The 22807-nt window shown below is 55.6% G+C and overlaps 1 protein-coding gene across 1 annotated transcript; it reads right to left on the bottom strand.

Moving 5' to 3' along the window:
- Window positions 1-2984: 2984 nt before the first annotated feature.
- Window positions 2985-22283, bottom strand: GDI2 (GDP dissociation inhibitor 2). Its single transcript, XM_064733908.1, has 11 exons — window positions 22107-22283; window positions 13051-13158; window positions 12428-12527; window positions 10945-11079; window positions 8683-8881; window positions 8299-8430; window positions 7836-7935; window positions 7084-7255; window positions 5048-5142; window positions 4080-4226; window positions 2985-3987 (listed from the first exon to the last, which is right to left on the bottom strand). The coding sequence occupies exons 1-11, from the start codon at window positions 22149-22151 to the stop codon at window positions 3832-3834; spliced, it is 1389 nt and encodes a 462-aa protein (XP_064589978.1). The 5' UTR covers window positions 22152-22283; the 3' UTR covers window positions 2985-3831.
- Window positions 22284-22807: the final 524 nt, after the last annotated feature.

The following is a 22807-nucleotide window of genomic DNA, read 5'->3' as shown; positions in this document are numbered from 1 at the left end:
CCGGTGCATCTCAATGATCCCAGTGGATCCCAATGATCCCACTGGATCTCCACCATCAATCCCAGTGGATCTCAGTAGATCCCCACCATCAATCCCAATGATCCCACTGGATCCCCACCCTCCATCCCAGTGGATCCCAGCAGATCCCCACCACTCATCCCATGAATCCCAGTAGATCCCACCATCAATCCCAGTGATCCCACTGGATCCCCACCCTCAATCCCAATGATCCCACTGGATCCCCACCACCCATCCCTGTCAATCCCATCAATCCCACTGGAGCCCAGTGATCCCAGTGGGTCCCCACCATCCATCCCAGTGGATCCCATCCATCCCAGTGGATCCCCACCACTCATCCCAGTGAATCCCAGTAGATCCCCACCATCAATCCCAGTGATCCCACTGGATCCCCACCATCCTCATCCCATCAATCCCGAGGTGATCCAGTAGGTCCCCACACACCCCATATCCCACTGGATCTCCACCATCCATCCCATCCATCCCAGTGGATCCCAGTAGATCCCCACCATCAATCCCAGTGATCCCACTGGATCTCCACCATCCATCCCAGTCAATCCCGGTGGATCTCAGTAGATCCCCACCATCCATCCCAGTCCCTGCTGGGGGTGGGGGAAAGTCGGGTTTAGCTCTGTACATAAATCTTATTTAAAAGTGGGAAATGCAAACCCTCAGGGGATCCATTCCCTGCCCTCCAGTCTCACATAGGGAAGTTCTTTTTAAACGGTACAGGTAAATTATTGGAGCGGTTTGAAGGCTTTTGGTGCAGCTGCCGTTGGAGCAGGCACATGGATTTCCCAAAGTGTACTTGAAGATGAGGAATGAGAACAAATCCCTTTTCCACGAGGTCGTTGCTGTTCAGGCCCACACTACATTTCAGCTCAGCCCTGCTGCCTCCTGGTGCCGGTTCCTGGCACTCTGGAATCCCAGCACAGGAACCCCTGTAAATAGCGGGAGGCAGGAACAGAATAAGCTCTTTTATTTATGGGGGAAAGGAGCAGCCCAGCCCCGTTCCCACCCGGCTCCGCGGGGCAGGGGCGACCCTCAGCTCGTTTTTAAACCAGGACTGCGAGGTCACTCTGTACAGGATGACTTTGTAAAGAGTTTGCTTAATAAAACCTCCAAAATCACGAGTGGCACACGGCTCTGCTTTCTGGAGAGGGGATCCTGCTCAGCATCCAGCTCAGCATCCAGCTCAGCATCCAGCCTTTTCCAGCAGGGACAGGGAGGGCAGGGGTTCTGCAGCTGGGACAGAGGTGGGGAAGCAGCAAGGAGTGAGCAAGACCATGGTGGGCTCCTGGGTGATGGATCCCATCGCGCTTCCCTGCAGGAAGGATGGAAGGACCAGAGGAATGAGCAGGTGACAGCAGGTAGGGATAATGGGATTGTTTATTTTCCACCTGGTTTATGGGCATGGCACAGAGGGAGCTTCCCCACCCCACTCCCAGCAATGAGGGTGGGAAGGGTTCCTGCAAGGGGCACCTCGGGAATTGTTCCAGCCAGGGGCACCTCAGGATTGGTCCTGCAAGTGGCACCTGAGGAATTGCTGCTGCCAGGGGCACCTCAGGAATTGTTGCACCTGCAAGTGGCACCTCAGGATTGTTCCTGCCAGTGGCACCTCAGGAATTGTTCCTGCAAGTGGCACCTCAAGAGGTGGTGCTGGAAGTGGCACCTCAGGATTGTTCCTGCCAGTGGCACCTCAGGAGGTGGTGCTGGAAATGGCACCTCGAGATTTTGTCCTGCCAGGGCACCTGGGGAGGAAGGGCAACCGGGAGAGAAGAGGAGCCCGCTGGGAGGAAGGGGAGGGGAGGGGAGGCCCCAGGCGGGCTCAGCTCAGCTTTGGCACCGCGACAGGATCAACCCCAGCTCCTGTGAGGGTGCCAGGGGAAGCCGGTGCCACCCTGGGGAGCTGCTCCGAGGCTTTCCCTCGGTTCTCCTGGCACTTGGCACGGCTGTGCCAGCCGGGGAATGGGGAAGGATGGCCCGGGATTGAACAGCTCCTGCTGGGGGTGGAGAGCAGCCCAACAGGGATTGCTTCTTGCTGCCATTTCCAGCTGTGGCACTGGGTGGCTGCAGGAACAGGGACTGTGCCAGCACAGCCTGAGCCACCCCTGCCCTGCAGGATGGAGCCAGAGCAGCACAGGCTGGAAAGAACCACGGACCCAGGGAATGCCTTCCTGCAGGGAACGCTCCCGTGGAACCAGGGAATGCTCCCATGAACCAGGGAATGCTCTCATGAACCAGGGAATGCTCCCATGGAACCAGGAAATGCTCCCATGGAGCAGGAAATGCTCCCATGGAACCAAGGAATGCTCCCACAGAACCAGGAAATGCCTTCCTGCAGGAAATGCTCCCATGGAACCAGGAAATGCTCCCATGACCCAGGGAATGCCTTGCTGCAAGAAACGCTCCCACAGAACCAGGGAATGCTCCCATGAACCAGGGAATGCTCCCATGAACCAGGGAATGCTCCCATGGAACCAGGGAATGCTCCCATGAACCAGGGAATGCTCCCATGGAACCAGGGAATGCTCCCATGAACCAGGAAATGCTCCCATGGAACCAAGGAATGCTCCCATGAACCAGGGAATGCCTTCCTGCAGGAAACACACACTCCCACAGAACCAGGGAATGCTCCCATGGAACCAGGGAATGCTCCCATAGAACCAGGGAATGCCTCCCTGCAGGAAACACTCCACGACCAGGGGTGCTCCCATGAACCAGGAACGCTCCCAGGAACCAGGGAATGCTCTGCGGTACCTCCATGACAGGGAATGCTTCCATGGACCCAGGGAATGCCGCCTGCAGGGAATGCTCCCATGAACCAGGGAACACTCCCATGACCCAGGGAATGCCGCCCTGCAGGGAACGCTCCCGTCTCAGCCCTGGCAGGCAGAGAGGCCGCAGGGTCTCAGCCTGGAGCTGCTGCTCCCAGAACTGAAGTGAATCAGACCAGAGGCCAGGACTGGTTTCCAGAATTTGGCTTTACTTCGCAGTACAGAAATCATTTGGAGCCTTCAGGAGACACGAGAAGCACAGGCTCTGTCATGCCGATACCGCAGCGCCGTTTGGTCCATCCGAGAAGCCGCCGGGGGACAGAAAATACTTCCACATCTTGCCTGCTCTGTAATTTGTTCTCTCAATTTTATTAAGATTAAAACACAAAGGAGCCTGAGGCACAGCTGTGTCCCAACCGATGTAAACGGGTTTAGAAGCTTAAGTGGAGGTTAAGTTCTGTGCCCAGAACGAAGCCAACATTTGCTGCTACAATAGGTGTGGGCTTTGTCCATGATACAACTTTGCCACAGAGTTAAGATTGATGGGAGAGACTTTTAGGGATGCTGTCCACAATAATGGAGTGCTCAGTTTCTATTTTCCTTGATATCAGGTTTGAGTGACATCAGCGTCACATCTACGAGCTCACCAGAAGCACAGGATTGTGAAGGATGTTTTACAAATGATTAAAAAGACAAGGTAAGACACAGCTGTCAATGAGTTATTTCAAATCTGCACCCACGTCTACGTCTGCAAAAATAATAATAACAAGAGTAAGTTCAGTCTGCCTTTCTGCTTACGAGGTTAGTCAGGAATATCAGTCAGGAATTTGCCAGATTCTGGACAGCAGCCCTACTAGAATGAAATAATTAACACATGATATCCAAAAAGGGAACATTACCAGTGCAGTACTCTTCAATCTCTCAGAGATGGGATTACAAAAGCAGGCCTTACAATATTGAATTTCGTACAGTGTTCATTAAGTTCCTTATATATTCATATTAGCCGATTTAAACTTCTCCTAATTAGAGACTCTCATTACTGCTGCTCCTCCTCCCCGTAGATGTCGTTCTTCTTGCGTTTCATCTCCTCGAAGTCGAACTCTGATCCCATCATCCTCTTATAAATATCTTTGATGTCGTCACACGTCGTCTCAAAGTGGGTGGTGGCGTCGTAGGTGCGCGAGATGAAGATCTGCAAGCAGAGGCAGAGGCAGAGGCGGCGTTGGAGCCCCGAGCTGGAGCTGGAGCTGGAGCCCATCCCTGCCCTGCCCGGCCCTCACTCACCTGGCTCTCGGTTCCCGGGTCGGTCGGTGCAAACAGGTCACTGATGCTCACAAACCTGGACAAGGGAAAACAGCCTTGGTTGGTCTGGTTTGGTTTGGTTGGGTTGGGTTTGGTTGGGTTTGGTTTGGTTGGGTTTGGTTGGGTTGGGTTTGGTTGGGTTTGGTTGGGTTGGGTTTGGTTGGGTTGGGTTTGGTTGGGTTTGGTTTGGTTGGGTTGGGTTTGGTTGGGTTTGGTTGGGTTGGGTTTGGTTGGGTTTGGTTTGGTTGGGTTTGGTTTGGTTGGGTTGGGTTTGGTTGGGTTGGGTTTGGTTGGGTTGGGTTTGGTTGGGTTTGGTTGGGTTGGGTTTGGTTGGGTTTGGAAGGATGGGTTCAGAGCAAGAGTGGTTCAGTGCAAGGGCAGCGCTCAAAGTGCTGAGCACCCTCAGCTCGAGCAACTATGGGCAGGCTCCAGAGGTCCCACATGGGGACAGGGGCTGGCTGAGGGCTCAGGGACAGGGGCTGGCTGAGGGCTCAGTGTCCCCAGCACAGGGACAGGGGCTGGCTGAGGGCTCAGTGTCCCCAGGGACAGGCTGGCTGAGGGCTCAATGTCCCCCAGCACAGGGACAGGGGCTGGCTGAGGGCTCAGTGTCCCCAGCACGGGGACAGGGGCTGGCTGAGGACTCAGGGACAGGGGCTGGCTGAGGGCTCAGTGTCCCCAGCACAGGGACAGGGGCTGGCTGAGGGCTCAGTGTCCCCAGCACAGGGACAGGGGCTGGCTGAGGGCTCAGTGTCCCCCAGCACAGGGACAGGGGCTGTGAGGGCTCAGGCAGGGCTGCGAGGTCAGTGTCCCCAGCACAGGGACAGGGGCTGGCTGAGGGCTCAGTGTCCCCAGCACAGGGACAGGGGCTGGCTGAGGGCTCAGTGTCCGCACGACGGCTGGCTGAGGGCTCACTTTGCTCAAGGGCTCAGAGTCCAGGGCTAGGTGATCACCTTCTCGGGGTCACGCGGTCCCAGGGGTGCTGGATGGCTCGTACTGCCCTGCGCCGCCACGTTGTGGGCAGAGGAGATCATGCACACGTAGATATCTGGGGGGACAGGGTCAAGGCAGCGCTGCCCAAACTCCTCAGCTCACATGCTCCAAATACCGCCTGGCTTAGCCCTTCCGGGTCCGCGTCTCCACGTGCTCATGCCCATGAAACCTCCTCGCCGCCATCAAAACTCCACTAAAACTCCTCAGCGCCCCATCCCAAAACCTCCTCAGCCCCATCCCAAAACCTCCTCCAGCCCCATCCCAAAACCTCCTCCAGCCCCATCCCAAAACCTCCTCCAGCCCCATCCCAAAACCTCCTCAGCCCCATCCCAAAACCTCCTCAGCCCCATCCCAAAACCTCCTCCAGCCCCATCCCAAAACCTCCTCCAGCCCCATCCCAAAACCTCCTCCAGCCCCATCCCAAATCTTTCTCCAACCTCATCCCAAAACCTCCTCCAGCCCCACACCAAAACCTCCAGCCCCATCCCAAAACCCTGCTCTGACACTTGGCACCCCCTGGGTCATTTGGAGAACCTGCAGTGAGTCCCATCCTCGCCCTACTCCCATCTCCTGCCTGAGCAGCCTGGACGTGGGAGATGCCCAAAACTCAGTTTCCCACGGTGGCTCCCAAAATCTGCTGGGATTCCCAGTGCCCTGTCCAGGCCAGCAGCCCCTGCCCCACCTCTCCCAGGCTGGGCCGTTTCCTGCCGCAGGTTCCTCACCAGCTTTTCCAACCACGGCTCCTCCCACGTCCCCCAAGTGCTGGGAACTGCAGCTCAGCCCGGCTGGGCCCCAGCAGCCCCTGGGGCAGGGCAGGAGCTGTCCCTGTCCTGTCCTGTCTCATCCCTGTCCCTGTCCTGTCCCTGTCCCATCCCTGTCCTGTCTCTGTCCGTGCCCCTGTCCATGTCCCATCCCTGTCCCATCCCTGTCCATGTCCCATCCCTGTCCTGTCCCTGTCCCAGTCCTGTCTGTGTCCCAGTCCTGTCCCTGTCCCTGTGCCTGTCCCGTCCCTGTCCCTGTCCCTGTCTGTGTCCCTGTCCCGTCCCTGTCCATGTCCCTGTCCCTGTGCCTGTCCCGTCCCTGTCCCTGTCCCTGTCCCTGTGCCTGTCCCGTCCCTGTCCCTGTCCGTGTCCCTGTGCCTGTCCCGTCCCTGTCCCTGTCTCTGTCCCTGTCCTGTCCATGTCCCATCCCTGTCCCTGTCTCTGTCCCTGTCCTGTCCCATCCTGTCCCTGTCTCTGTCCCTGTCCCATCCCTGTCCCATCCCTGTCCCTGTCCTGTCCGTGTCCCTGTCTCTGTCCCGTCCCTGTCCCTGTGCCTGTCCTGTCCGTGCCCCTGTCCTGTCCTGTCCTGTCTCTGTCCCATCCCTGTCCCTGTCCCTGTCCATGCCCCAGTCCTGTCCTGTCCCTGTGCCTGTCCCATCCCTGTCCGTGTCCGTGCCCTGTCCCGTCCCTGTCCCGCCCCTGTCCATGTCACTGTCCCATCCCTGTCCCTGTCCTGTCTCTGTCCCTGTCCCGTCACTCCCTGTCCCTGTCCCTGTCCCTGCCCGTCCTGTCCCTGTTCCTGTCCCTGTCCCGTCCCATCCCTGTCCCGTCCTGTCCCTGTCCTGTCCCTGTCCCTGTCTGTCCCTGTCCCTGTCCTGTCCCTGTCCCTGTCCTGTCCCTGTCCCTGTCCCTGTCCCTGTCCCTGTCCTGTCCTGTCCCTGTCCTGTCCCTGTCCCTGTCCCGTCCCTGTCCCTGTCCTGTCCCTGTCCCTGTCCTGTCCCTGTCCCTGTCCTGTCCTGCCCGGTCCTGTCCTGTCCCTGTCCGTCCCCTGTCCCTGTCCCTGTCCCATCCTGTCCTGTCCATGTCCCTGTCCATCCTGTCCCTGCCCGTCCTGTCCTGTCCCATCCCTGTCCGTCCCTGTCCTGTCCCTGTCCTGTCCCTGTCCTGTCCCATCCCTGTCCCTGTCCCTCTCCTGTCCCGTCCCTGTCCCGTCCCAGCTGACCCCCTGCACACACCTGATTTCCGGTTGACCTGGTTCTGTGGAATGATGATCTGGCACGAGTTGGCATCGTTTGTGTTCTTGATGGGGTGGCTGAGGATGCAGATGACGCGGATCACCTGGCCCACCTTGGTCACGCGGTCCGACACGTAGCTGGGGTCGCAGATGAGCTGTTTGCAGCGAGCCACCTGAGAGCCAGCGGGAGAATCACCCAGCTCACATCACAAATGGTTCCTCCATAACAATTCACCATTTATCCATCTGAGCCCTCCAGGCTGCACACACTCTGCTCTCTGGCATGGATTGTCACCTCTGTTCCCGGCCAGGACACGTCATTCCCACCCCAAGGGACACGTTATCCCACCAGCAAGTGCTCAGCTGTCCCATCAGTGCCCACTCAGCTCCCAGGCTGGCAGCATTCCCAGCTCCACCAGCCAGGTGGTGCAGAAGCTGCAGGAAGGCCACGTGCCAGCTGTCAGAGCAGCTGAGAGTGCCAAGGGCAGAGCTGGACACCAGGAGCAGCTCCCTCCCTCAATTATTCCCTGCCAGCCCATGGAGACTTCACCCCAGCTCCTGGAGCAGGGGTGCTGAGGGCTCTGCCCATCAGGAGGACATCGTGTGCTCAGTGGGCTGGCACAGGGACAGCAGCCCCAGCCCAACGTTTGGCCCTGGGCTCAGAAAGGGTTTTCTGTGTTTGTTGTGATCAAACCCACAAGATGTGAGTTTGAGGGGCTCAGGGGGAGCAGGGAAGGAGGGAAGGGTCCGTACCTCCCCCTCAGACTTGACCCCGACCACTTTGCCGTTCTCGATGACGATCTCCTCGATGGGCTTGTTGAGCATGTAGGTGCCTCCGTAGATTGCACTGAGCCTGCAACAGCAAAATCCCTTCAGCACCTCCAGCCCCAGGGGCTGCTCCTCTGGGATAAACCCTCCTCACACTTACACCTCCTCAGAACCCTCTGCTTAAACAAACACAAGGGATAAACACTCTGCCAACAGCATCCCTCAGCAAACCCAGAGGTGAACAAGCCCACAGAGAAAGAATCTCACGTGGAGGAACCATCTCTTAATTAAGTGAAAGAACCATTAAGGAGCACAGCATTTTGTGCAGCAGCACATTCTGGAAGCTCAAGCAGTGACTCCACACATCCAACTCCACTGCACAGCCCACTGGAGGAAACCCAGAGTGACACCCAGAGTGCAAGCCAAGTGCAAGCCAAGGGCAGCTCACCTTGCAAATCCCTGGGGCAGCTCTCCAAGGCCATACAGGGGGTACAGGTAGGGGCTCTTCCCGTACCGAGCCAGGGACTCGCTGTACAGCTTGATCCTGTTGATTGTTTCTTGGCAGGGTTGATCTAGATAGCTGGGGAAGGACAGTGACACCGTTTGGGACGTCCCCAAAGCAGCACTTCCAGCACAACACACCCAGAGAGCAAACTCTGCCTTCCTTCCCCACCCTGCAGCTGCTCCTGGCACTGCTTCCCTGGCAGTTCCTTTCAGGAGCACTCGGTGGCACAAGTTTAGCTCAGGAACCCTCCATGTTTAAAATAACCAATCAATCCCATCATAACCCCAAACCCTGGGATTTGGGGAGCAGCTGAGCCCCCCCACTCACTCATCAGTCCTGTAGAGAGCGAGGGCATGGCCTGTGAAGTCAATGACATCCTGGCCCAGGTCAAACTTCTTGTACACATCCCTCATGGTGGTTTTCTTGGGGTCCACGCCCTCGAAGGTCCGCGGGTCGTTCTCGTCAAAGTTGGCCACGTACACCAGGAACTTCCTGAAGCGGCGCTTCTCAAACAGACCCATCAAACCTGAAACAGGGTGGGAGAGCTCAGAACCAGGGGCTGGGAGAGCTCAGAACCGGGGGCTGGGAGAGCTCAGAACCAGGGGCTGGGAGAGCTCAGAACCAGGGGTTTGGCAGAATTCAGAAGATGGGTTTGTGAGAATTCAGAACCAGGGTTGTGAGAATTCAGATCCAGGGATTTGTGAGAATTCAGAACCAGGGATCTGGGAGAGTTCAGAACCAGGGATCTGGGAGAGTTCAGAACCAGGGGCTGGGAGAGTTCAGAACCAGGGATCTGGGAGAATTCAGAACCAGGAGTTGTCAGAATTCAGCAGAACCAGGGGTTGTGAGAATTCAGAACCAGGGTATGTGAGAATTCAGAACCAGGGATCTGTGAGAATTCAGAACCAGGGGTTTGATAGATTCAGAACCAGCGATTGTGAGAATTCACAACCAGGGATTGTGAGAATTCAGAACCAGCGATTGTGAGAATTCAGAACCAGGGGTTTGATAGATTCAGAACCAGGGGCTGTGAGAATTCAGAACCAGGGATTTGTGAGAATTCAGAACCAGGGGTTGTGAGAATTCAGAACCAGGGGTTGTGAGAATTCAGAACCAGGGATCTGTGAGAATTCAGAACCAGGGGTTGTGAGAATTCAGAACCAGGGATCTGTGAGAATTCAGAACCAGGGATCTGTGAGAATTCAGAACCAGGGGTTGTGAGAATTCAGAACCAGGGTTTGTGAGAGTTCAGAACCAGGGATCTGTGAGAGTTCAGAACCAGGGATCTGTGAGAATTCAGAACCAGGGATCTGTGAGAATTCAGAACCAGGGGTGTGAGAATTCAGAACCAGGGATCTGGGAGAATTCAGAACCAGGGATCTGTGAGAATTCAGAACCAGGGATCTGTGAGAATTCAGAACCAGGGATCTGTGAGAATTCAGAACCAGGGGTTTGATAGATTCAGAACCAGCGATTGTGAGAATTCACAACCAGGGATTGTGAGAATTCAGAACCAGGGATCTGTGAGAGTTCAGAACCAGGGCTTTGGCAGAACTCAGATCCTCAGTCACTCTGTGCCTTTCCCGTTCCAGCAGTGGGTAGGAACCCCTGAGTGCTCAAACAAGGAACGGTTTGGGTTGGAGGGGACCTTAAAGGGCCTCAGTTCCAGCCCTATGGCAGGGACACCTCCCCCTGTGCCAGCCTTGGACACTGCCAGGGATCCATCCAGGGCAGCCCCAGCTGCTCTGGCAATGCCAGCCCAGCTCCTCCCCGCCCTCCCAGCCAGGAATTCCTTCCCCAGATCCTGTCTAACCCTGCCCTCCTTCAGCCTGAGGCCATTCCCCTTGTCCTGTCCCTCAAACCCCAAACACGAGGCTGGACAAGGCTCCATTTCTGCACTTGAGCTCTCCACAGAAGCAAGACTGGAAACGTGAGGGCAGTGCAGCAGCTCCACTCCTGCCAGGATGAGTGTCCTGGAGACCACGCAGGAGACGTGGCCAAAGTGAAGGAATTCCTGGTTCCTTCAGCACACAGGGACATCTGCCATGAGGAAGGCTCAGCCCTGCACATCTGGGGCCTCACCTGCAGCAGTCACTTCATCAGAAGATGTTCCAGAGGTGCTGCTGAACACATCCCATGCCCTCTAGAGCCTAATGGATTCCACCACACTGCTATTAGCTTTATATGAGCAGTGAAATCTAAGTAGGCACCAATTAAGGTTTGAGGTGCCACAGGTCAGAATTAGTCATTCCAATTTGCCTGCAATGTTTTTCACACACACAATCCCAACGAGGACATGACAGCAAATATTTATGGCAGAGCTGGGAGATGAGGCCCAGATGGAACCTCCTGGGGAAGGAAAACACTGCCAGGCTCTCAGCAGAATCTCACTGCACAGGCAGCTCGGAAGCTCCAAGAAAACAGCTCAGCAAACCCAAGGCTCACAGCAAGGGGGGTCTGAAGGCAAAGAGGTGCAGGAGAGCCCTGAGGATGCTCCTTAAAGCATGAGGAGCATCAAGGATATCCCAAGGGATGGGTTTGCCTCTGTTCAGGGGGTTCAGAGGGAACACAAAAGGTGCAGCTACTCACTGGAGGCCAAAGCTTCTGCCTCAGTGGAAGGAACTTTGTAGATCTTTCCTCCCTTGTAGACAAAGCTGCCCTCGATCACCTTGAAGTCCAAGTAACGAGTGACTTCTGTGTAGAGCAGCATCTTTACCAACTGACCTGCAGGGGAAGGGTTTGGCACAGTCAGACACAGACACAGCAGCTCCCACAGCAACAAAGCCTTCCCGTGCTCAATCCCCTCTGTGGCTGGACAGGCTGGGACTAAAGCACCCAAGCCTTGCCTGGGATTGATCTGTTCTTCCACTGCAGCAGCCCTGAGCCAGGCACTGCCCTGTCTGTCCGTCTGTCCATCCATCCATCCACCCATCCATCATCCATCCATCCATCATCATCCATCCATCCATCATCCATCCATCCATCATCCATCCATCCATCATCCATCCATCATCCATCCATCATCCATCCATCCATCATCCATCCCTCCATCCATCCCATCCATCATCCATCCATCCATCATCCTCTCATCCATCCATCCATCCATCCATCATCCATCATCCATCCATCCATCCATCCATCCATCATCCATCCCTCCATCCATCATCCATCCACCCATCATCCATCCATCCATCCATCATCCATCCATCCATCCATCCATCCATCCATCCATCCATCCATCCATCCATCCATCATCCATCCATCCATCCATCCATCATCCATCCATCATCCATCCATCATCCATCCACCCATCATCCATCCATCCATCCATCATCCATCCATCCATCATCCATCCATCCATCCATCCATCATCCATCATCCATCCATCCATCCATCCATCATCCATCCATCCATCCATCATCCATCCATCCATCATCCATCCATCCATCATCCATCCATCCATCCATCATCCATCCATCATCCATCCATCCATCCATCCATCATCCATCCATCCATCCATCCATCCATCATCCATCCATCCATCCATCATCCATCCATCATCATCATCCATCATCCATCATCCATCATCCATCCATCATCCATCATCCATATCCATCCATCATCCATCATCCATCCATCATCCACATCCACCATCCATCTCCATCCATCATCCATCATTCCATCCATCATCCATCATCATCTCTCATCCCATCCATCCATCATCCATCATCCATCATCCACCCATCCATCCATCATCCATCCATCCATCATCCATCACCCATCCATCATCCATTATCCATCATCATCCATCCATCCATCCATCCATCCATCATCCATCCATCCATCCATCATCCATCCATCCATCCATCCCCTCCATCCCTGGTGCTCCAGGATGGGATTCCAGCAGCCAGGGCTGGTTTTAGGCCCTGCACTGGGAACCCTTCACTAATAGGGGGTTTGCTTTAGCCCAGTCCAGCACTGGAGCACACGGATCAAGGATAAGGATTTTAGGATTGGCAGTTCCTGTCCTATTCCAGCACGCAGAAATATTTGGGAGCTCAGGGTCACTCACCATTAGCCATAAGGAATTTAGGAATGAGGTCCACGTTCCAGTCTCTTCCCCGCCCCATAGATTCTGGTGGAGTTCCCGGGAGATTAAACCTTTTGTAGAGCTTTGGAGAGAGAATACAGAACTTATTATAGCCCAGGAAATCTGTCTGGGTGTCATTTCTCCCACACATGGACACACTTTCCACGCCCACGGCTCCAGGCTGAACACAAGCTCTTCAGTTTGAGCTCCAATCTGAGTTTGGAGCACACAAACACATCCAGTGAGTTGTCACAGTACGAAGCAGGCAGTGTAATTCTGCTCATCCAGGCTTTGGGGATTTATGATGGACTGTTCAACATGGCATTTCTTAGTCCAATTTATAATTCAGCTGAAGAGTTTTAACAGCCAGCTGTAACAGCTTTGGAATGCTCTGTGCTCGGATTTGCTCAGATTCCAAGTGGGAATTACGGGAAACAAGCACAACCCTCCAACCCCAAACACCCCACAGTGGCATCTCCCCCAAAGGGAGTGCCATAAACCTCCCTCACCCAAAGACCCTCAGAGTCTGAAGCCCCCCAGGGTTAACTGGGATGAAATCCCTTTGTGTGCCAGGAAGGACACAGGGATGGGTCTGTCACACTCACATCTTCCAGGGGTGTAATGGAAGCACTTTCCCCTCCATAGTACGAGTTCCGATCCATGTGAAGGACTTTCTTTCCATTCACTGACATAATCCCGGAGAGGATGCATTCCTGCAGCGAGGAAAGGATGCAAGGGACAGGTCAGCTGCACTGCAGCCTCCTCCTTCCCATTTTCCCTGAGCATGTTCAGACACCTCCATTGCAAACATGCACAGCAGCTGCCTCATTCCAGAACTCAGGCACCTCCTGGAGGCAGAGTAACCTCTGAATAAATTTACTGTCTGCTCTGGGCAAGCCAAGCAAGGGGTCAGAGATTGTGTGTAGGTTGGGTCCCTGCACAACCACCACCTATATCAGGGCTTCCCTGAGGAATTTTTTGGGAATTCCATGCACTGGAGCCAAAGGATAATCTGTCCTCTAAGGCACCAGGTGTCACTTTAAGGGTGTGCACAGAGAGGCAGCAGGAGAATGAAATCTTACCTGGACTTCAATCAGTCTCCTCAGAAGTTCAATTATTAATATTTGCCACACTGGGACACTCAGGATAATCACCAGCTTCTCTCAGAGAGCAGCATAAAGAATAAATGAAGGCATTTGGGTGCTTTATCAGCTCAGCTTTGCTCTCCTTGCTCTGTGCCCCCCGAGGAGCAGCAGATCAGCTGCTGTGTGTGACTGCAGAGCACACACAGGCTGCAGGACCAGCTCAGCCCTTGCACAGCTAAATCCCCATTAAAACACGACTTTGCACCGGCGTGGGCACTCCCCAGCCAAGGAGCTTAACAAAAACTCCAATGTCTGTGTGCTTAGGACAGCTTATCTTGGAGGTTTGCTGATCTTGCCGTGCCTCAGCTCCCTGCAGCAGCTGAGCTCCCATTCATCACCAGGATCTCTCTGGTAGGCCCTGGCCACATCTCACGTGGTGGCTGGGGCTTGCTGGAGGGGGCTTGGAGCACCTGCTCCAGTGGAAGGTGTCCCAGCCGTGGCAGGGTGGTTTTTAAGGTCTCTCCACCCAAACCATTGCAAACCTTTCATTGAGTGTGAAACCCTCACCCAGGGCTGAGATGCCAGCCCTGCACATCTGCCAGGACTCTGCAGGCAGGCTGGCCCTCCTGCAGATCTGTGTCTCCAGGAGATCTTCCCTGTTTACTCCACAAGCCCCTCAGGCAGGACTCCCCTCCTGTGGCACTTCCCCCTCCCGGGGAGCACACGAGGTTCATTCCCAGCTCCAGCCTGACCAGTGCAGGTGTCAGGCAGGAAAACCACAAACACCAGGAGTTCCCACTGTGGATTGTTTGTGTAAATCCTGACTTCAGTCAATCCTGGCTGGAAAGGAAGCTGTAAAATCAACTTCCCAGCCACAGCAGCTCTCAGGGGTTGTTTTGTTCTAAGGTCAGACATGTGCAGGTGCAGGGATTGCTGGCTGAGGATTTGCTGCGCTGCTGCTTCCAGGTGGCACTGGAGAAACCTTCTCTGTTGGGACAGCAGGGCAGCGCAGGCCAGTCTGTCACCCACCAGGATGTCACCAACATCCAGCCAAGGATGAGGAGCAAAGCCTCACACACAGCAAGGACACTCTGAATTCAGTGCCTGAAGTCAGGGAAGATTTCCAGCATGGTGCCCACAGAGCTTCATGATCACCACGTGGACTGTGAGCAGCGAGCCACAGTGCTCCCACAAAAGCTCCTTCCTTCCATCCTTCCAAGGATCCTACAAGGTCCCTCCTTTTTTCCCCACAGGCTGGAGCGAGCAGAGATCCTCCCAGCACATACAGCTGCACCAAACCCCATGTGAAGTCATTACTCAAAGGCTACACCGCTGAGTAACCAGAGGAGTAAAAGTGGCTCCAGCGTTAATGATTAACCACACCCAAGGCAGGGCTGCCACACCACGGGCCTCATCATGGAGCAGCTGCATTGACAGAGCTCGGTGGTTGCACTCCCTGCTCTGCCCTGTGATTTCTCCCTGGAACATCTCCCACAGCCCTGGCTCACCAGCCCGGCCAGATGGTGGCACAGGGCTGCGAGTGTCCACGCTGGAGCTGAGCCACAAGGAAGCCAACCAGGGTTTCACAACTAAATCAGCACCAAAAGGAGGGATGGAGCTCAGTAAAAGCTGCACAAGCCACATCCATTGGTGTGGATATCAGCTGATCTCAGTCACCCACTTAACCTCAAAGCATTCCTTGCTCTGTGTTCCCAGAAGAGGAGTGTGCATCCCTTGGAGTGAATGGGGGCACCAGCAGAAGACACAAGAGGCTTTAAGCTCCTCTCCACTCTCACCCATCGGGCAGGGCTGTGGCACTGGGGTGGAGCTCTTTCCCTGCTGTTCAACCCAAGGCTCACTGAGCACTCTGAAATCCTGCCCAGCCCTTTCAGGCCACTTCCCCATGTGCAGCCATGATGGCTGTGGAGCTGCACAATGGATTTATCCTCCCAGCTCAGCAATTCCTGTGGCTGCAGCGCTGGCCGTGGGACCGGGAAGCGCTGGATGTGTGACGCTGTCATTCGGGTCAGGGAGCGAGGAAAACAAACGGCCTGTGCTGATAAGGGAGGGCTGGGGACAGTTTGGAGTGCAGATAAAAAGGGGAAGCGTCACAGTTCAAATCTCTGCGTTTCTGCTGGTTTATAAACGTCACCACCACCCAAGAGGAACAGGGGGCAGCTGCTGACAGCAGCAGCAGGACACAGCAGGGAGAGAGAGCCCCGGGTATCCAGATCCAACAGAAGCCATGGAAATTGCAGTCACGCTGCTACAACAGTGCTCTGCCTCAGCCAGTTCAGGTTACCAGCTCCCAGGAGCTCATTGTGCTGCTGAATGAACGATCTGAGCTGCTGCAAACGGCCAGGGAACCAGGGAGAAACCAGCACTGGCAGTGTGGGGACAGCACATCCACTGGGAGTCGGTGGAAATAAAAATAAGGAGTAACTTGGAGGTGTTGGTGCTTCCACGCTTGCTGAAGACCATGAGCTCCTCCCTGGAGGCAGGAGCTGGTCATGGCCAGCCCCTGTGCATGCAGAGGCCTTGAGGAATGGAGGGAAGCAAGGAGGTTTCCGTGGATTTCCTCCAAGTAGGGCGGCAGTTCAGCAAGGCTCAGACAGCCCGATGGAAACCGGAGCCAGGGCTGTTCCTGTACCGGCGCCGAGGGGAGGATTGGGCACCCAGCAAAATCCCCTCGGCCTCGGCAGCGGCTCTGGCACTGCCAGGGGCGTTCTTCGAAAGGCAGGGAGGGCTGGCTGTGCCCAGGGAGAGGCACACATGGCTGGGCTGGCACCTCTGCTCCAACCTGGGCAGCGTCACCTGGAGCAGTGACACCAGAAACTCCAGGTCTCACTGCCTGACCCATCCTACACCTGCCAGAACAGCTCCTGCCCATCCTACACCTGCCAGAACAACTCCTGACCCATCCTACACCTGCACAAACAGCTCCTGCCCATCCCACACCTGCACAAACAGCTCCTGTTCATCCTACACCTGCACAAACAGCTCCTGCCCATCCTACACCTGCCAGAACAGCTCCTGCCCATCCTACACCTGCACAAACAGCTCCTGCCCATCCTACACCTGCCAGAACAGCTCCTGCCCATCCCACACCTGCACAAACAGCTCCTGCCCATCCTACACCTGCACAAACAGCTCCTGCCCATCCTACACCTGCACAAACAGCTCCTGCCCATCCTACACCTGCACAAACAGCTCCTGCCCATCCTACACCTGCACAAACAGCTCCTGCCCATCCTACACCTGCCAGAACAGCTCCTGCCCATCCTACACCTGCACAAACAACTCCTGCCCATCCTACACCTGCCAGAACAGCTCCTGCCCATCCTACACCTGCACAAACAGCTCCTGACCCATCCTACACCTGCATAAACAGCTCCTGACCCATCCTACACCTGCCAGAACAGCTCCTGCCCATCCTACACCTGCCAGAACAGCTCCTGCCCATCCTACACCTGCACAAACAGCTCCTGACCATCCTACACCTGCCAGAACAGCTCCTGCCCATCCTACACCTGCACAAACACCTCCTGCCCATCCCACACCTGCCCAAACAGCTCCTGCCCATCCTACACCTGCACAAACAGCTCCTGCCCATCCTACACCTGCACAAACACCTCCTGCCCATCCCACACCTGCACAAACAGCTCCTGCCCATCCTACACCTGCCAGAACAGCTCCTGCCCATCCTACACCTGCACAAACAGCTCCTGCCCATCCTACACCTGCCAGAACAGCTCCTGCCCATCCTACACCTGCCAGAACAGCTCCTGACCCATCCTACACCTGCACAAACACCTCCTGACCCATCCTACACCTGCCAGAACCACTCCTGCCCATCCCACACCTGCCAGAACCACTCCTGCCCATCCTACACCTGCACAAACAGCTCCTGCCCATCCTACACCTGCCAGAACAGCTCCTGCCCATCCTACACCTGCACAAACAACTCCTGCCCATCCTACACCTGCCAGAACAGCTCCTGCCCATCCTACACCTGCACAAACAGCTCCTGCCCATCCTACACCTGCACAAACAGCTCCTGCCCATCCTACACCTGCACAAACAGCTCCTGCCCATCCTACACCTGCCAGAACAACTCCTGCCCATCCTACACCTGCACAAACAACTCACCACACTGCAACAATGCCCTCTGCTCCCAAAGGACAGACAGACCCCAGCTTTCCCCGTCAAAGGGAAGAAGCTTTTCCTCCTAAGCCATTGCTCCTCCTCAAAGGAAGAGCCGTGAAAGGAATGAAAGCAGCTGGGACAGTTGGTGTCCCCTGCAGCTGATGCTCCCACATGGGCCTCACAGTCACTCTGAGGCTCTTCAGGCCACTCAGCCTGGGCCTGTAGGAATAAATATACCCTGAACCAGTGAGTGTGGCTGCTCTGCTCCCACAGAAAGTGAATCTGTATCTCTGAGGTGGATTTGAATAGCTTTACCATGGGGAGGCAGCTGGCAGGTAAGAAGCTTAGCTCAGCCTGCAAAGAGTGAAACCTCAGCAGGAACGGAGCATTCACCCACTGGGGCTCAACTGGAGGGCTCAATTATCCCCAGAATCCATGGGAAATAACTGTGTAGGTCACAGAGCCAGTCCCCAGGCACAGCATCCCACTCTGACATAACCAACGAGGAAGCACCGAGCCACTCCCACAGCAGAGGTGGGGGAATCACGGTGGGCTGGGAAACCCCGTGAACTGAAAAGAGAGGTGGGAAAATCCAGCCACGAGGAGCTCTCCAGTGTGTGAGCACTGCACCAGATTAAAATCCAGTCTGGGCACTAGGGCTGCAGGAAGATGATCCCTAATCTGGCACACATGATGCACACAGAAAGCCTAAGACAAGGACCTTAAAGCTATTAAAGCTCCAGCAGCCTGGAAAGGCCATTCCCAGCAGGAATGAGGCAGCTGGAAGATCCACCAGCTCTGATGCAGCTCTCACTTCATTCACAGTGATCCAGGCAGAGGGAGCAGGAGCAGCCATGGAGTTCTGGAAGTCTGAGGGACTGTATCAGCAATAATTCAGGATTATTTTTCCCCACAGGGCTAAGACACATCTCTGTGAGCTGGCACTGCAATGGGGTCTCTGATTAGCACACAGAAGGGAAAAGCTGAAATAGCTGGAGTGCCAGTAATCCCAGACCTAAAGCTGCCTTTAGTCCTTCATTACTGTTGAGGAAGAGATTAACACCTGAAATATTCACGCTGCACTTCCAGATCCATCCCAGTGGAATTCACACAGCACCCAGTGGCCCCACAGACCCAACCAGAATGACCACAACAATGGATTTATTTGTGCACTTTTACAGAGCTCCAACCACTCATTCCTCCTCTTTAAACTAACAACCGAACTCTCCCTTTGGAAAAAGAAAAAAATCCTTCAGATGAGCAGCAGAGACACAACCTCAGAGCTACAACAGGGGCTCCAGCAGCAAATCCAGGAGCAGCCTGACCACCAGAACTTCTGTGACAGCTGCTCTGGAAAAGGAAAGGAACAACTGGATGTGTTTCCAGCTCCTTCTCCTCAGGTACCACAGGTAGCAGATCCTTTTCCACAGCTACCACAGCTGTGCAGGAGGGTCCTCCAGGCCAGCCTGACCCAGCTCTGCTCTGACACCACTCACAATGGCTGAGCCAGCAGCAGGAACTCTGGCATGGCCGCACCAGCACCTCTGCTTTCCATTCTTTTCCACATGAGCTGCTCAAGACGAGACGAAGCCCACCCTAATTGGTATTTCAGAGGCAAAGCCAGCACACCAGCAGCAAAATCCGAGCTCCTGGATATTCCCAGGCTCTGCAGTTTGGTCAGCACACCTTAAAATTCGGCCCTAATTTACTCCTTTTAATTTAACCGCTGCTCATTAGCAGGAGCTTGTCTTAAAAGTGATTTCACAAGAGGCCTTTTGTCAAATTTACACTGGCATTTGTCAGTTTGAGATTAAGCCCCAGCGTTCACCAACTTGATACCCCGCTCACACTAAAGCATAAATTAACATTTTAATGCAGCTCCGATCTATTGGAGGGCCCCTTCACCACAAGCTCATTATATTTCACCTCCCCAAAAGTGCCTTTCCCTGCTTTGCTGGGCTGGGCCAGGCTTTAGGACAGGCTCCAGCTTTCCCTATCAAAGGGAAGAAGCTTTTCCTCCTAAACCATTGCAAAGGAAGAGCCTGGAAAGGAATGAAAGCACCTGGGACAGTTGGGTGTCCCCTGGAGCAGATGGACACACACCTTACACCTTTCCTTGTGCCACATTCAGGGTACACCTTACACCCTTCCTTACACCTTTCCTTACACCTTTCCTTGTGCCACATCCCAGGTACACCTTACACCTTTCCTTACACCTTTCCTTACACCTTTCCTTGTGCCACATCCCAGGTACACCTTACACCTTTCCTTTGTGCCACATTCAGGGTACACCTTACACCTTCCCTTGTGCCACATCCCAGGTACACCTTACACCTTTCCTTACACCTTTCCTTGTGCCACATCCCAGGTACACCTTACACCTTTCCTTACACCTTCCCTTGTGCCACATCCCAGGTACACCTTACACCTTCTACACCTTCCTTACCTTCCTTGTGCCACATCCAGGTACACCTACACCTTCTGTCACATTCAGCACCTTACCCTTCCCTTACACCTTCCTTGTGCCACATCAGGTACACCTTACACTCTTGTGCCACATTAGTACACCTTACCTTCCTTACACCTTTCCTTGTGCCACATCCCAGGTACACCTAACCTTTCCTTACACCTCCTTGCCACATCCGTACACCCTACACCTTTCCTTACACTTCCTTACACCTCCCTGTGCATCCACACCACACTTTACACCCTACACCTCCTTGTGCACATCAGGTCACCTTATACTCTTAACCTTGCCAACCACTGTGTCCCCCTCCCAAACCCAAAAGAGGGGGACAGAGGGGATGATAACCCAGCTGTGCTCCTGTGTCAGCAGCCCCATCAATCACAGCACCCAAACCACGCCTGGATTCCAATTTAATCCCCATCCCAGGGGAAGTGGGGGAACCCCACTGGGCCAACCCCAAAGAGATCCCTTTGTCCAGCCACCTCTCCCCACCAACAGGAGGGAACAAAAGCAGGAAAGGCCACTTGCACAAGGAGGAAAACCTTTCCACCATATTGGATTTTCTTCCCCTCTTCTCCAAACAATGCCTCGCATTTGGAACCTGCAATCCGCCCTCCCGTGGCATCTCCCGGCCCCCAGGGATGCAGGAACGGGCAGAAATCCCCCTGCAAACCTCGCGGGCAGCGGCACTGCCATGTTTTTTTTCCCCAGGGCTGCCTGCGGCGCGGGCTGCATCCTCCACAATAGGACAAAGCCCCAGCAGGGCTCGTCCCCCTCCCTCCGCCGCACCCCCATCAGCTGTCAGCTCTCCTCAGGGATCACCGGGATGCAGCCACATCGCAGCAAAGGGGATTTTTTTTGGAGGGGGGAATAAGGGAAATTTGACAGGCTCGCCAGCCTCCCATCCCCCTCCTGCTGCAGTCAGGGCTGGATGGAGCCGAAGGCTGCAAAGGCGGAGCGGGAATGGGGATGGAGAGGGGGGGGATAAGCAAGGCTGCCTCCACCCTGCACGGACCTGCAGCCACGTTAGGCTTGGGGTACGGGGGGACGGGGGAAGGGATGCGTGAATGGAAAAAAATAAGGTAATAATTTAAAAAAGAAATGAAAGGCAATAAATGCCCGTCGGCGTTTTATTGTCCGAGTCTCCCCACGCCCTCCCTCCGCAAAACAACCGCATTTCCTGGGGCCCCCTGGGAGCGGCGGGGATCGGGGACGGGGTATATCCAAACACGAGGAGCCGTTATAAAATATATATATATATAAAAATAATATAAAAACCCCCACCCAGGGGTCCAGTTAGGGATGGGGGGAAGGATCCAGGGTGGGGATGGGATTGGAGCTGCGGGGCGCTGTGAGAGTTAATGATGGGGAAATGAGGCAGGGGTCCCCCGGGAGGGGGGGGTCACACGCACCAGACCCCCGGGTAATGCTGAGGGGCGGAGGGGGAGGATCCCAGGCTGGGCTGGAGATGAATGGGAAAGGATCCAGGGTGGGGGTGGGACTGAAGCCGAGGGGGTGCGGTGATAATTAATGACAGGGGAAAGCACCCAGGGGTCCCCCAGGGGGTCACATACACCAGATCCCCAGTAATTTTAGGGATAAGGACAGGGGGAAGCACCCAGACAGAGGCGGGGGGCTACGATGGACAGGTGACAGCTGAAGAAAACGGCCTGAATGGGGCGAGTGGGGTGAGAATCAGGTGAGAGCCTGGGGAGGGCACCGCACACCCTGGGGGAGGGGATAAAGCCCCGAGCGCCCCAGGCGGGGGGGGCTCACACCCAGCCTGGGGGGGATGATCAGGTGATAGACGGGCAAAGGACAGCGGCGCGGGGGTGGGTGAGAGCTGGGGAAGGGGGTCAGCCGCAGGAGCCGGGGGATGGCGGAGGGGGGGCGGCGGGGCGGGGCAGGGCGGCGGCCGCCCGCAGCAGGCCCGAGGCGCGAGCGGGCGGCGGCTGCTCCTCACCGTGAGGCCGGTGCCCAGCACGATCACGTCGTACTCCTCATTCATGGCGGCGCGCGGTGTCTCGGGGGTCTCTCGGCCGGGGCTGAGGCGAACCGGGCGCTACGCGGGGGCCGCGGGAGCGCGAGAAAATGGAGCCGCCGCCGTGAGGGGACCGCGCCGGGAGGGGCGGGGCCGGGCCACCTGCGCCCCGCCCTCGCGCCTGCCAATCACGGCCGGATACGCCACGCCATTGGCTGGCGAGGCTGTCACTCAAGGGGCGGGAGCGATGCGCGCGCGAGCGGCGCTGCCACCGTGGTGGGGGCGCGGCGCGCATGCGCAGTTCCACGGCCGCCCCTATGGGCTCGGTGTGCGCAGGGGGGGAGCCTTTATTGAGGTCCTAAATTTGGGGGTGCTCCTTCATTTATGGGGCTCCCAATTTGGGGGGCACTTCAGTTTAGGGAGCCCTCAAGGGGTGGGGTTCTTAATTTGAGAGAGTTCTCAGTTTGGGGGAGCCCTTTATTTGGGGTGGTCTCAGTTTAGGGGGGCCCTTCAATGGCGGGTGGTCCTGAATTTTCATGGATCCTCCATTTGGGGGATTCCTCAGTTTAGGGAATTTCCTCCACTTGGAGAAGGGCCTCGATTTACGGGGGTTTCTTTATTTGGGGACAGACCTAGGTTTGGGGGATCCTCAGTTTTGGTGGGCTCCTTAACCTGGGGGTTCC

Source organism: Zonotrichia leucophrys, chromosome 1A (assembly GCF_028769735.1).
Source record: "Zonotrichia leucophrys gambelii isolate GWCS_2022_RI chromosome 1A, RI_Zleu_2.0, whole genome shotgun sequence".
Taxonomy (NCBI): domain Eukaryota; kingdom Metazoa; phylum Chordata; class Aves; order Passeriformes; family Passerellidae; genus Zonotrichia; species Zonotrichia leucophrys.
Note: the sequence above shows the minus strand (reverse complement) of the source record. Positions and strands in the feature narration are given on the sequence as shown.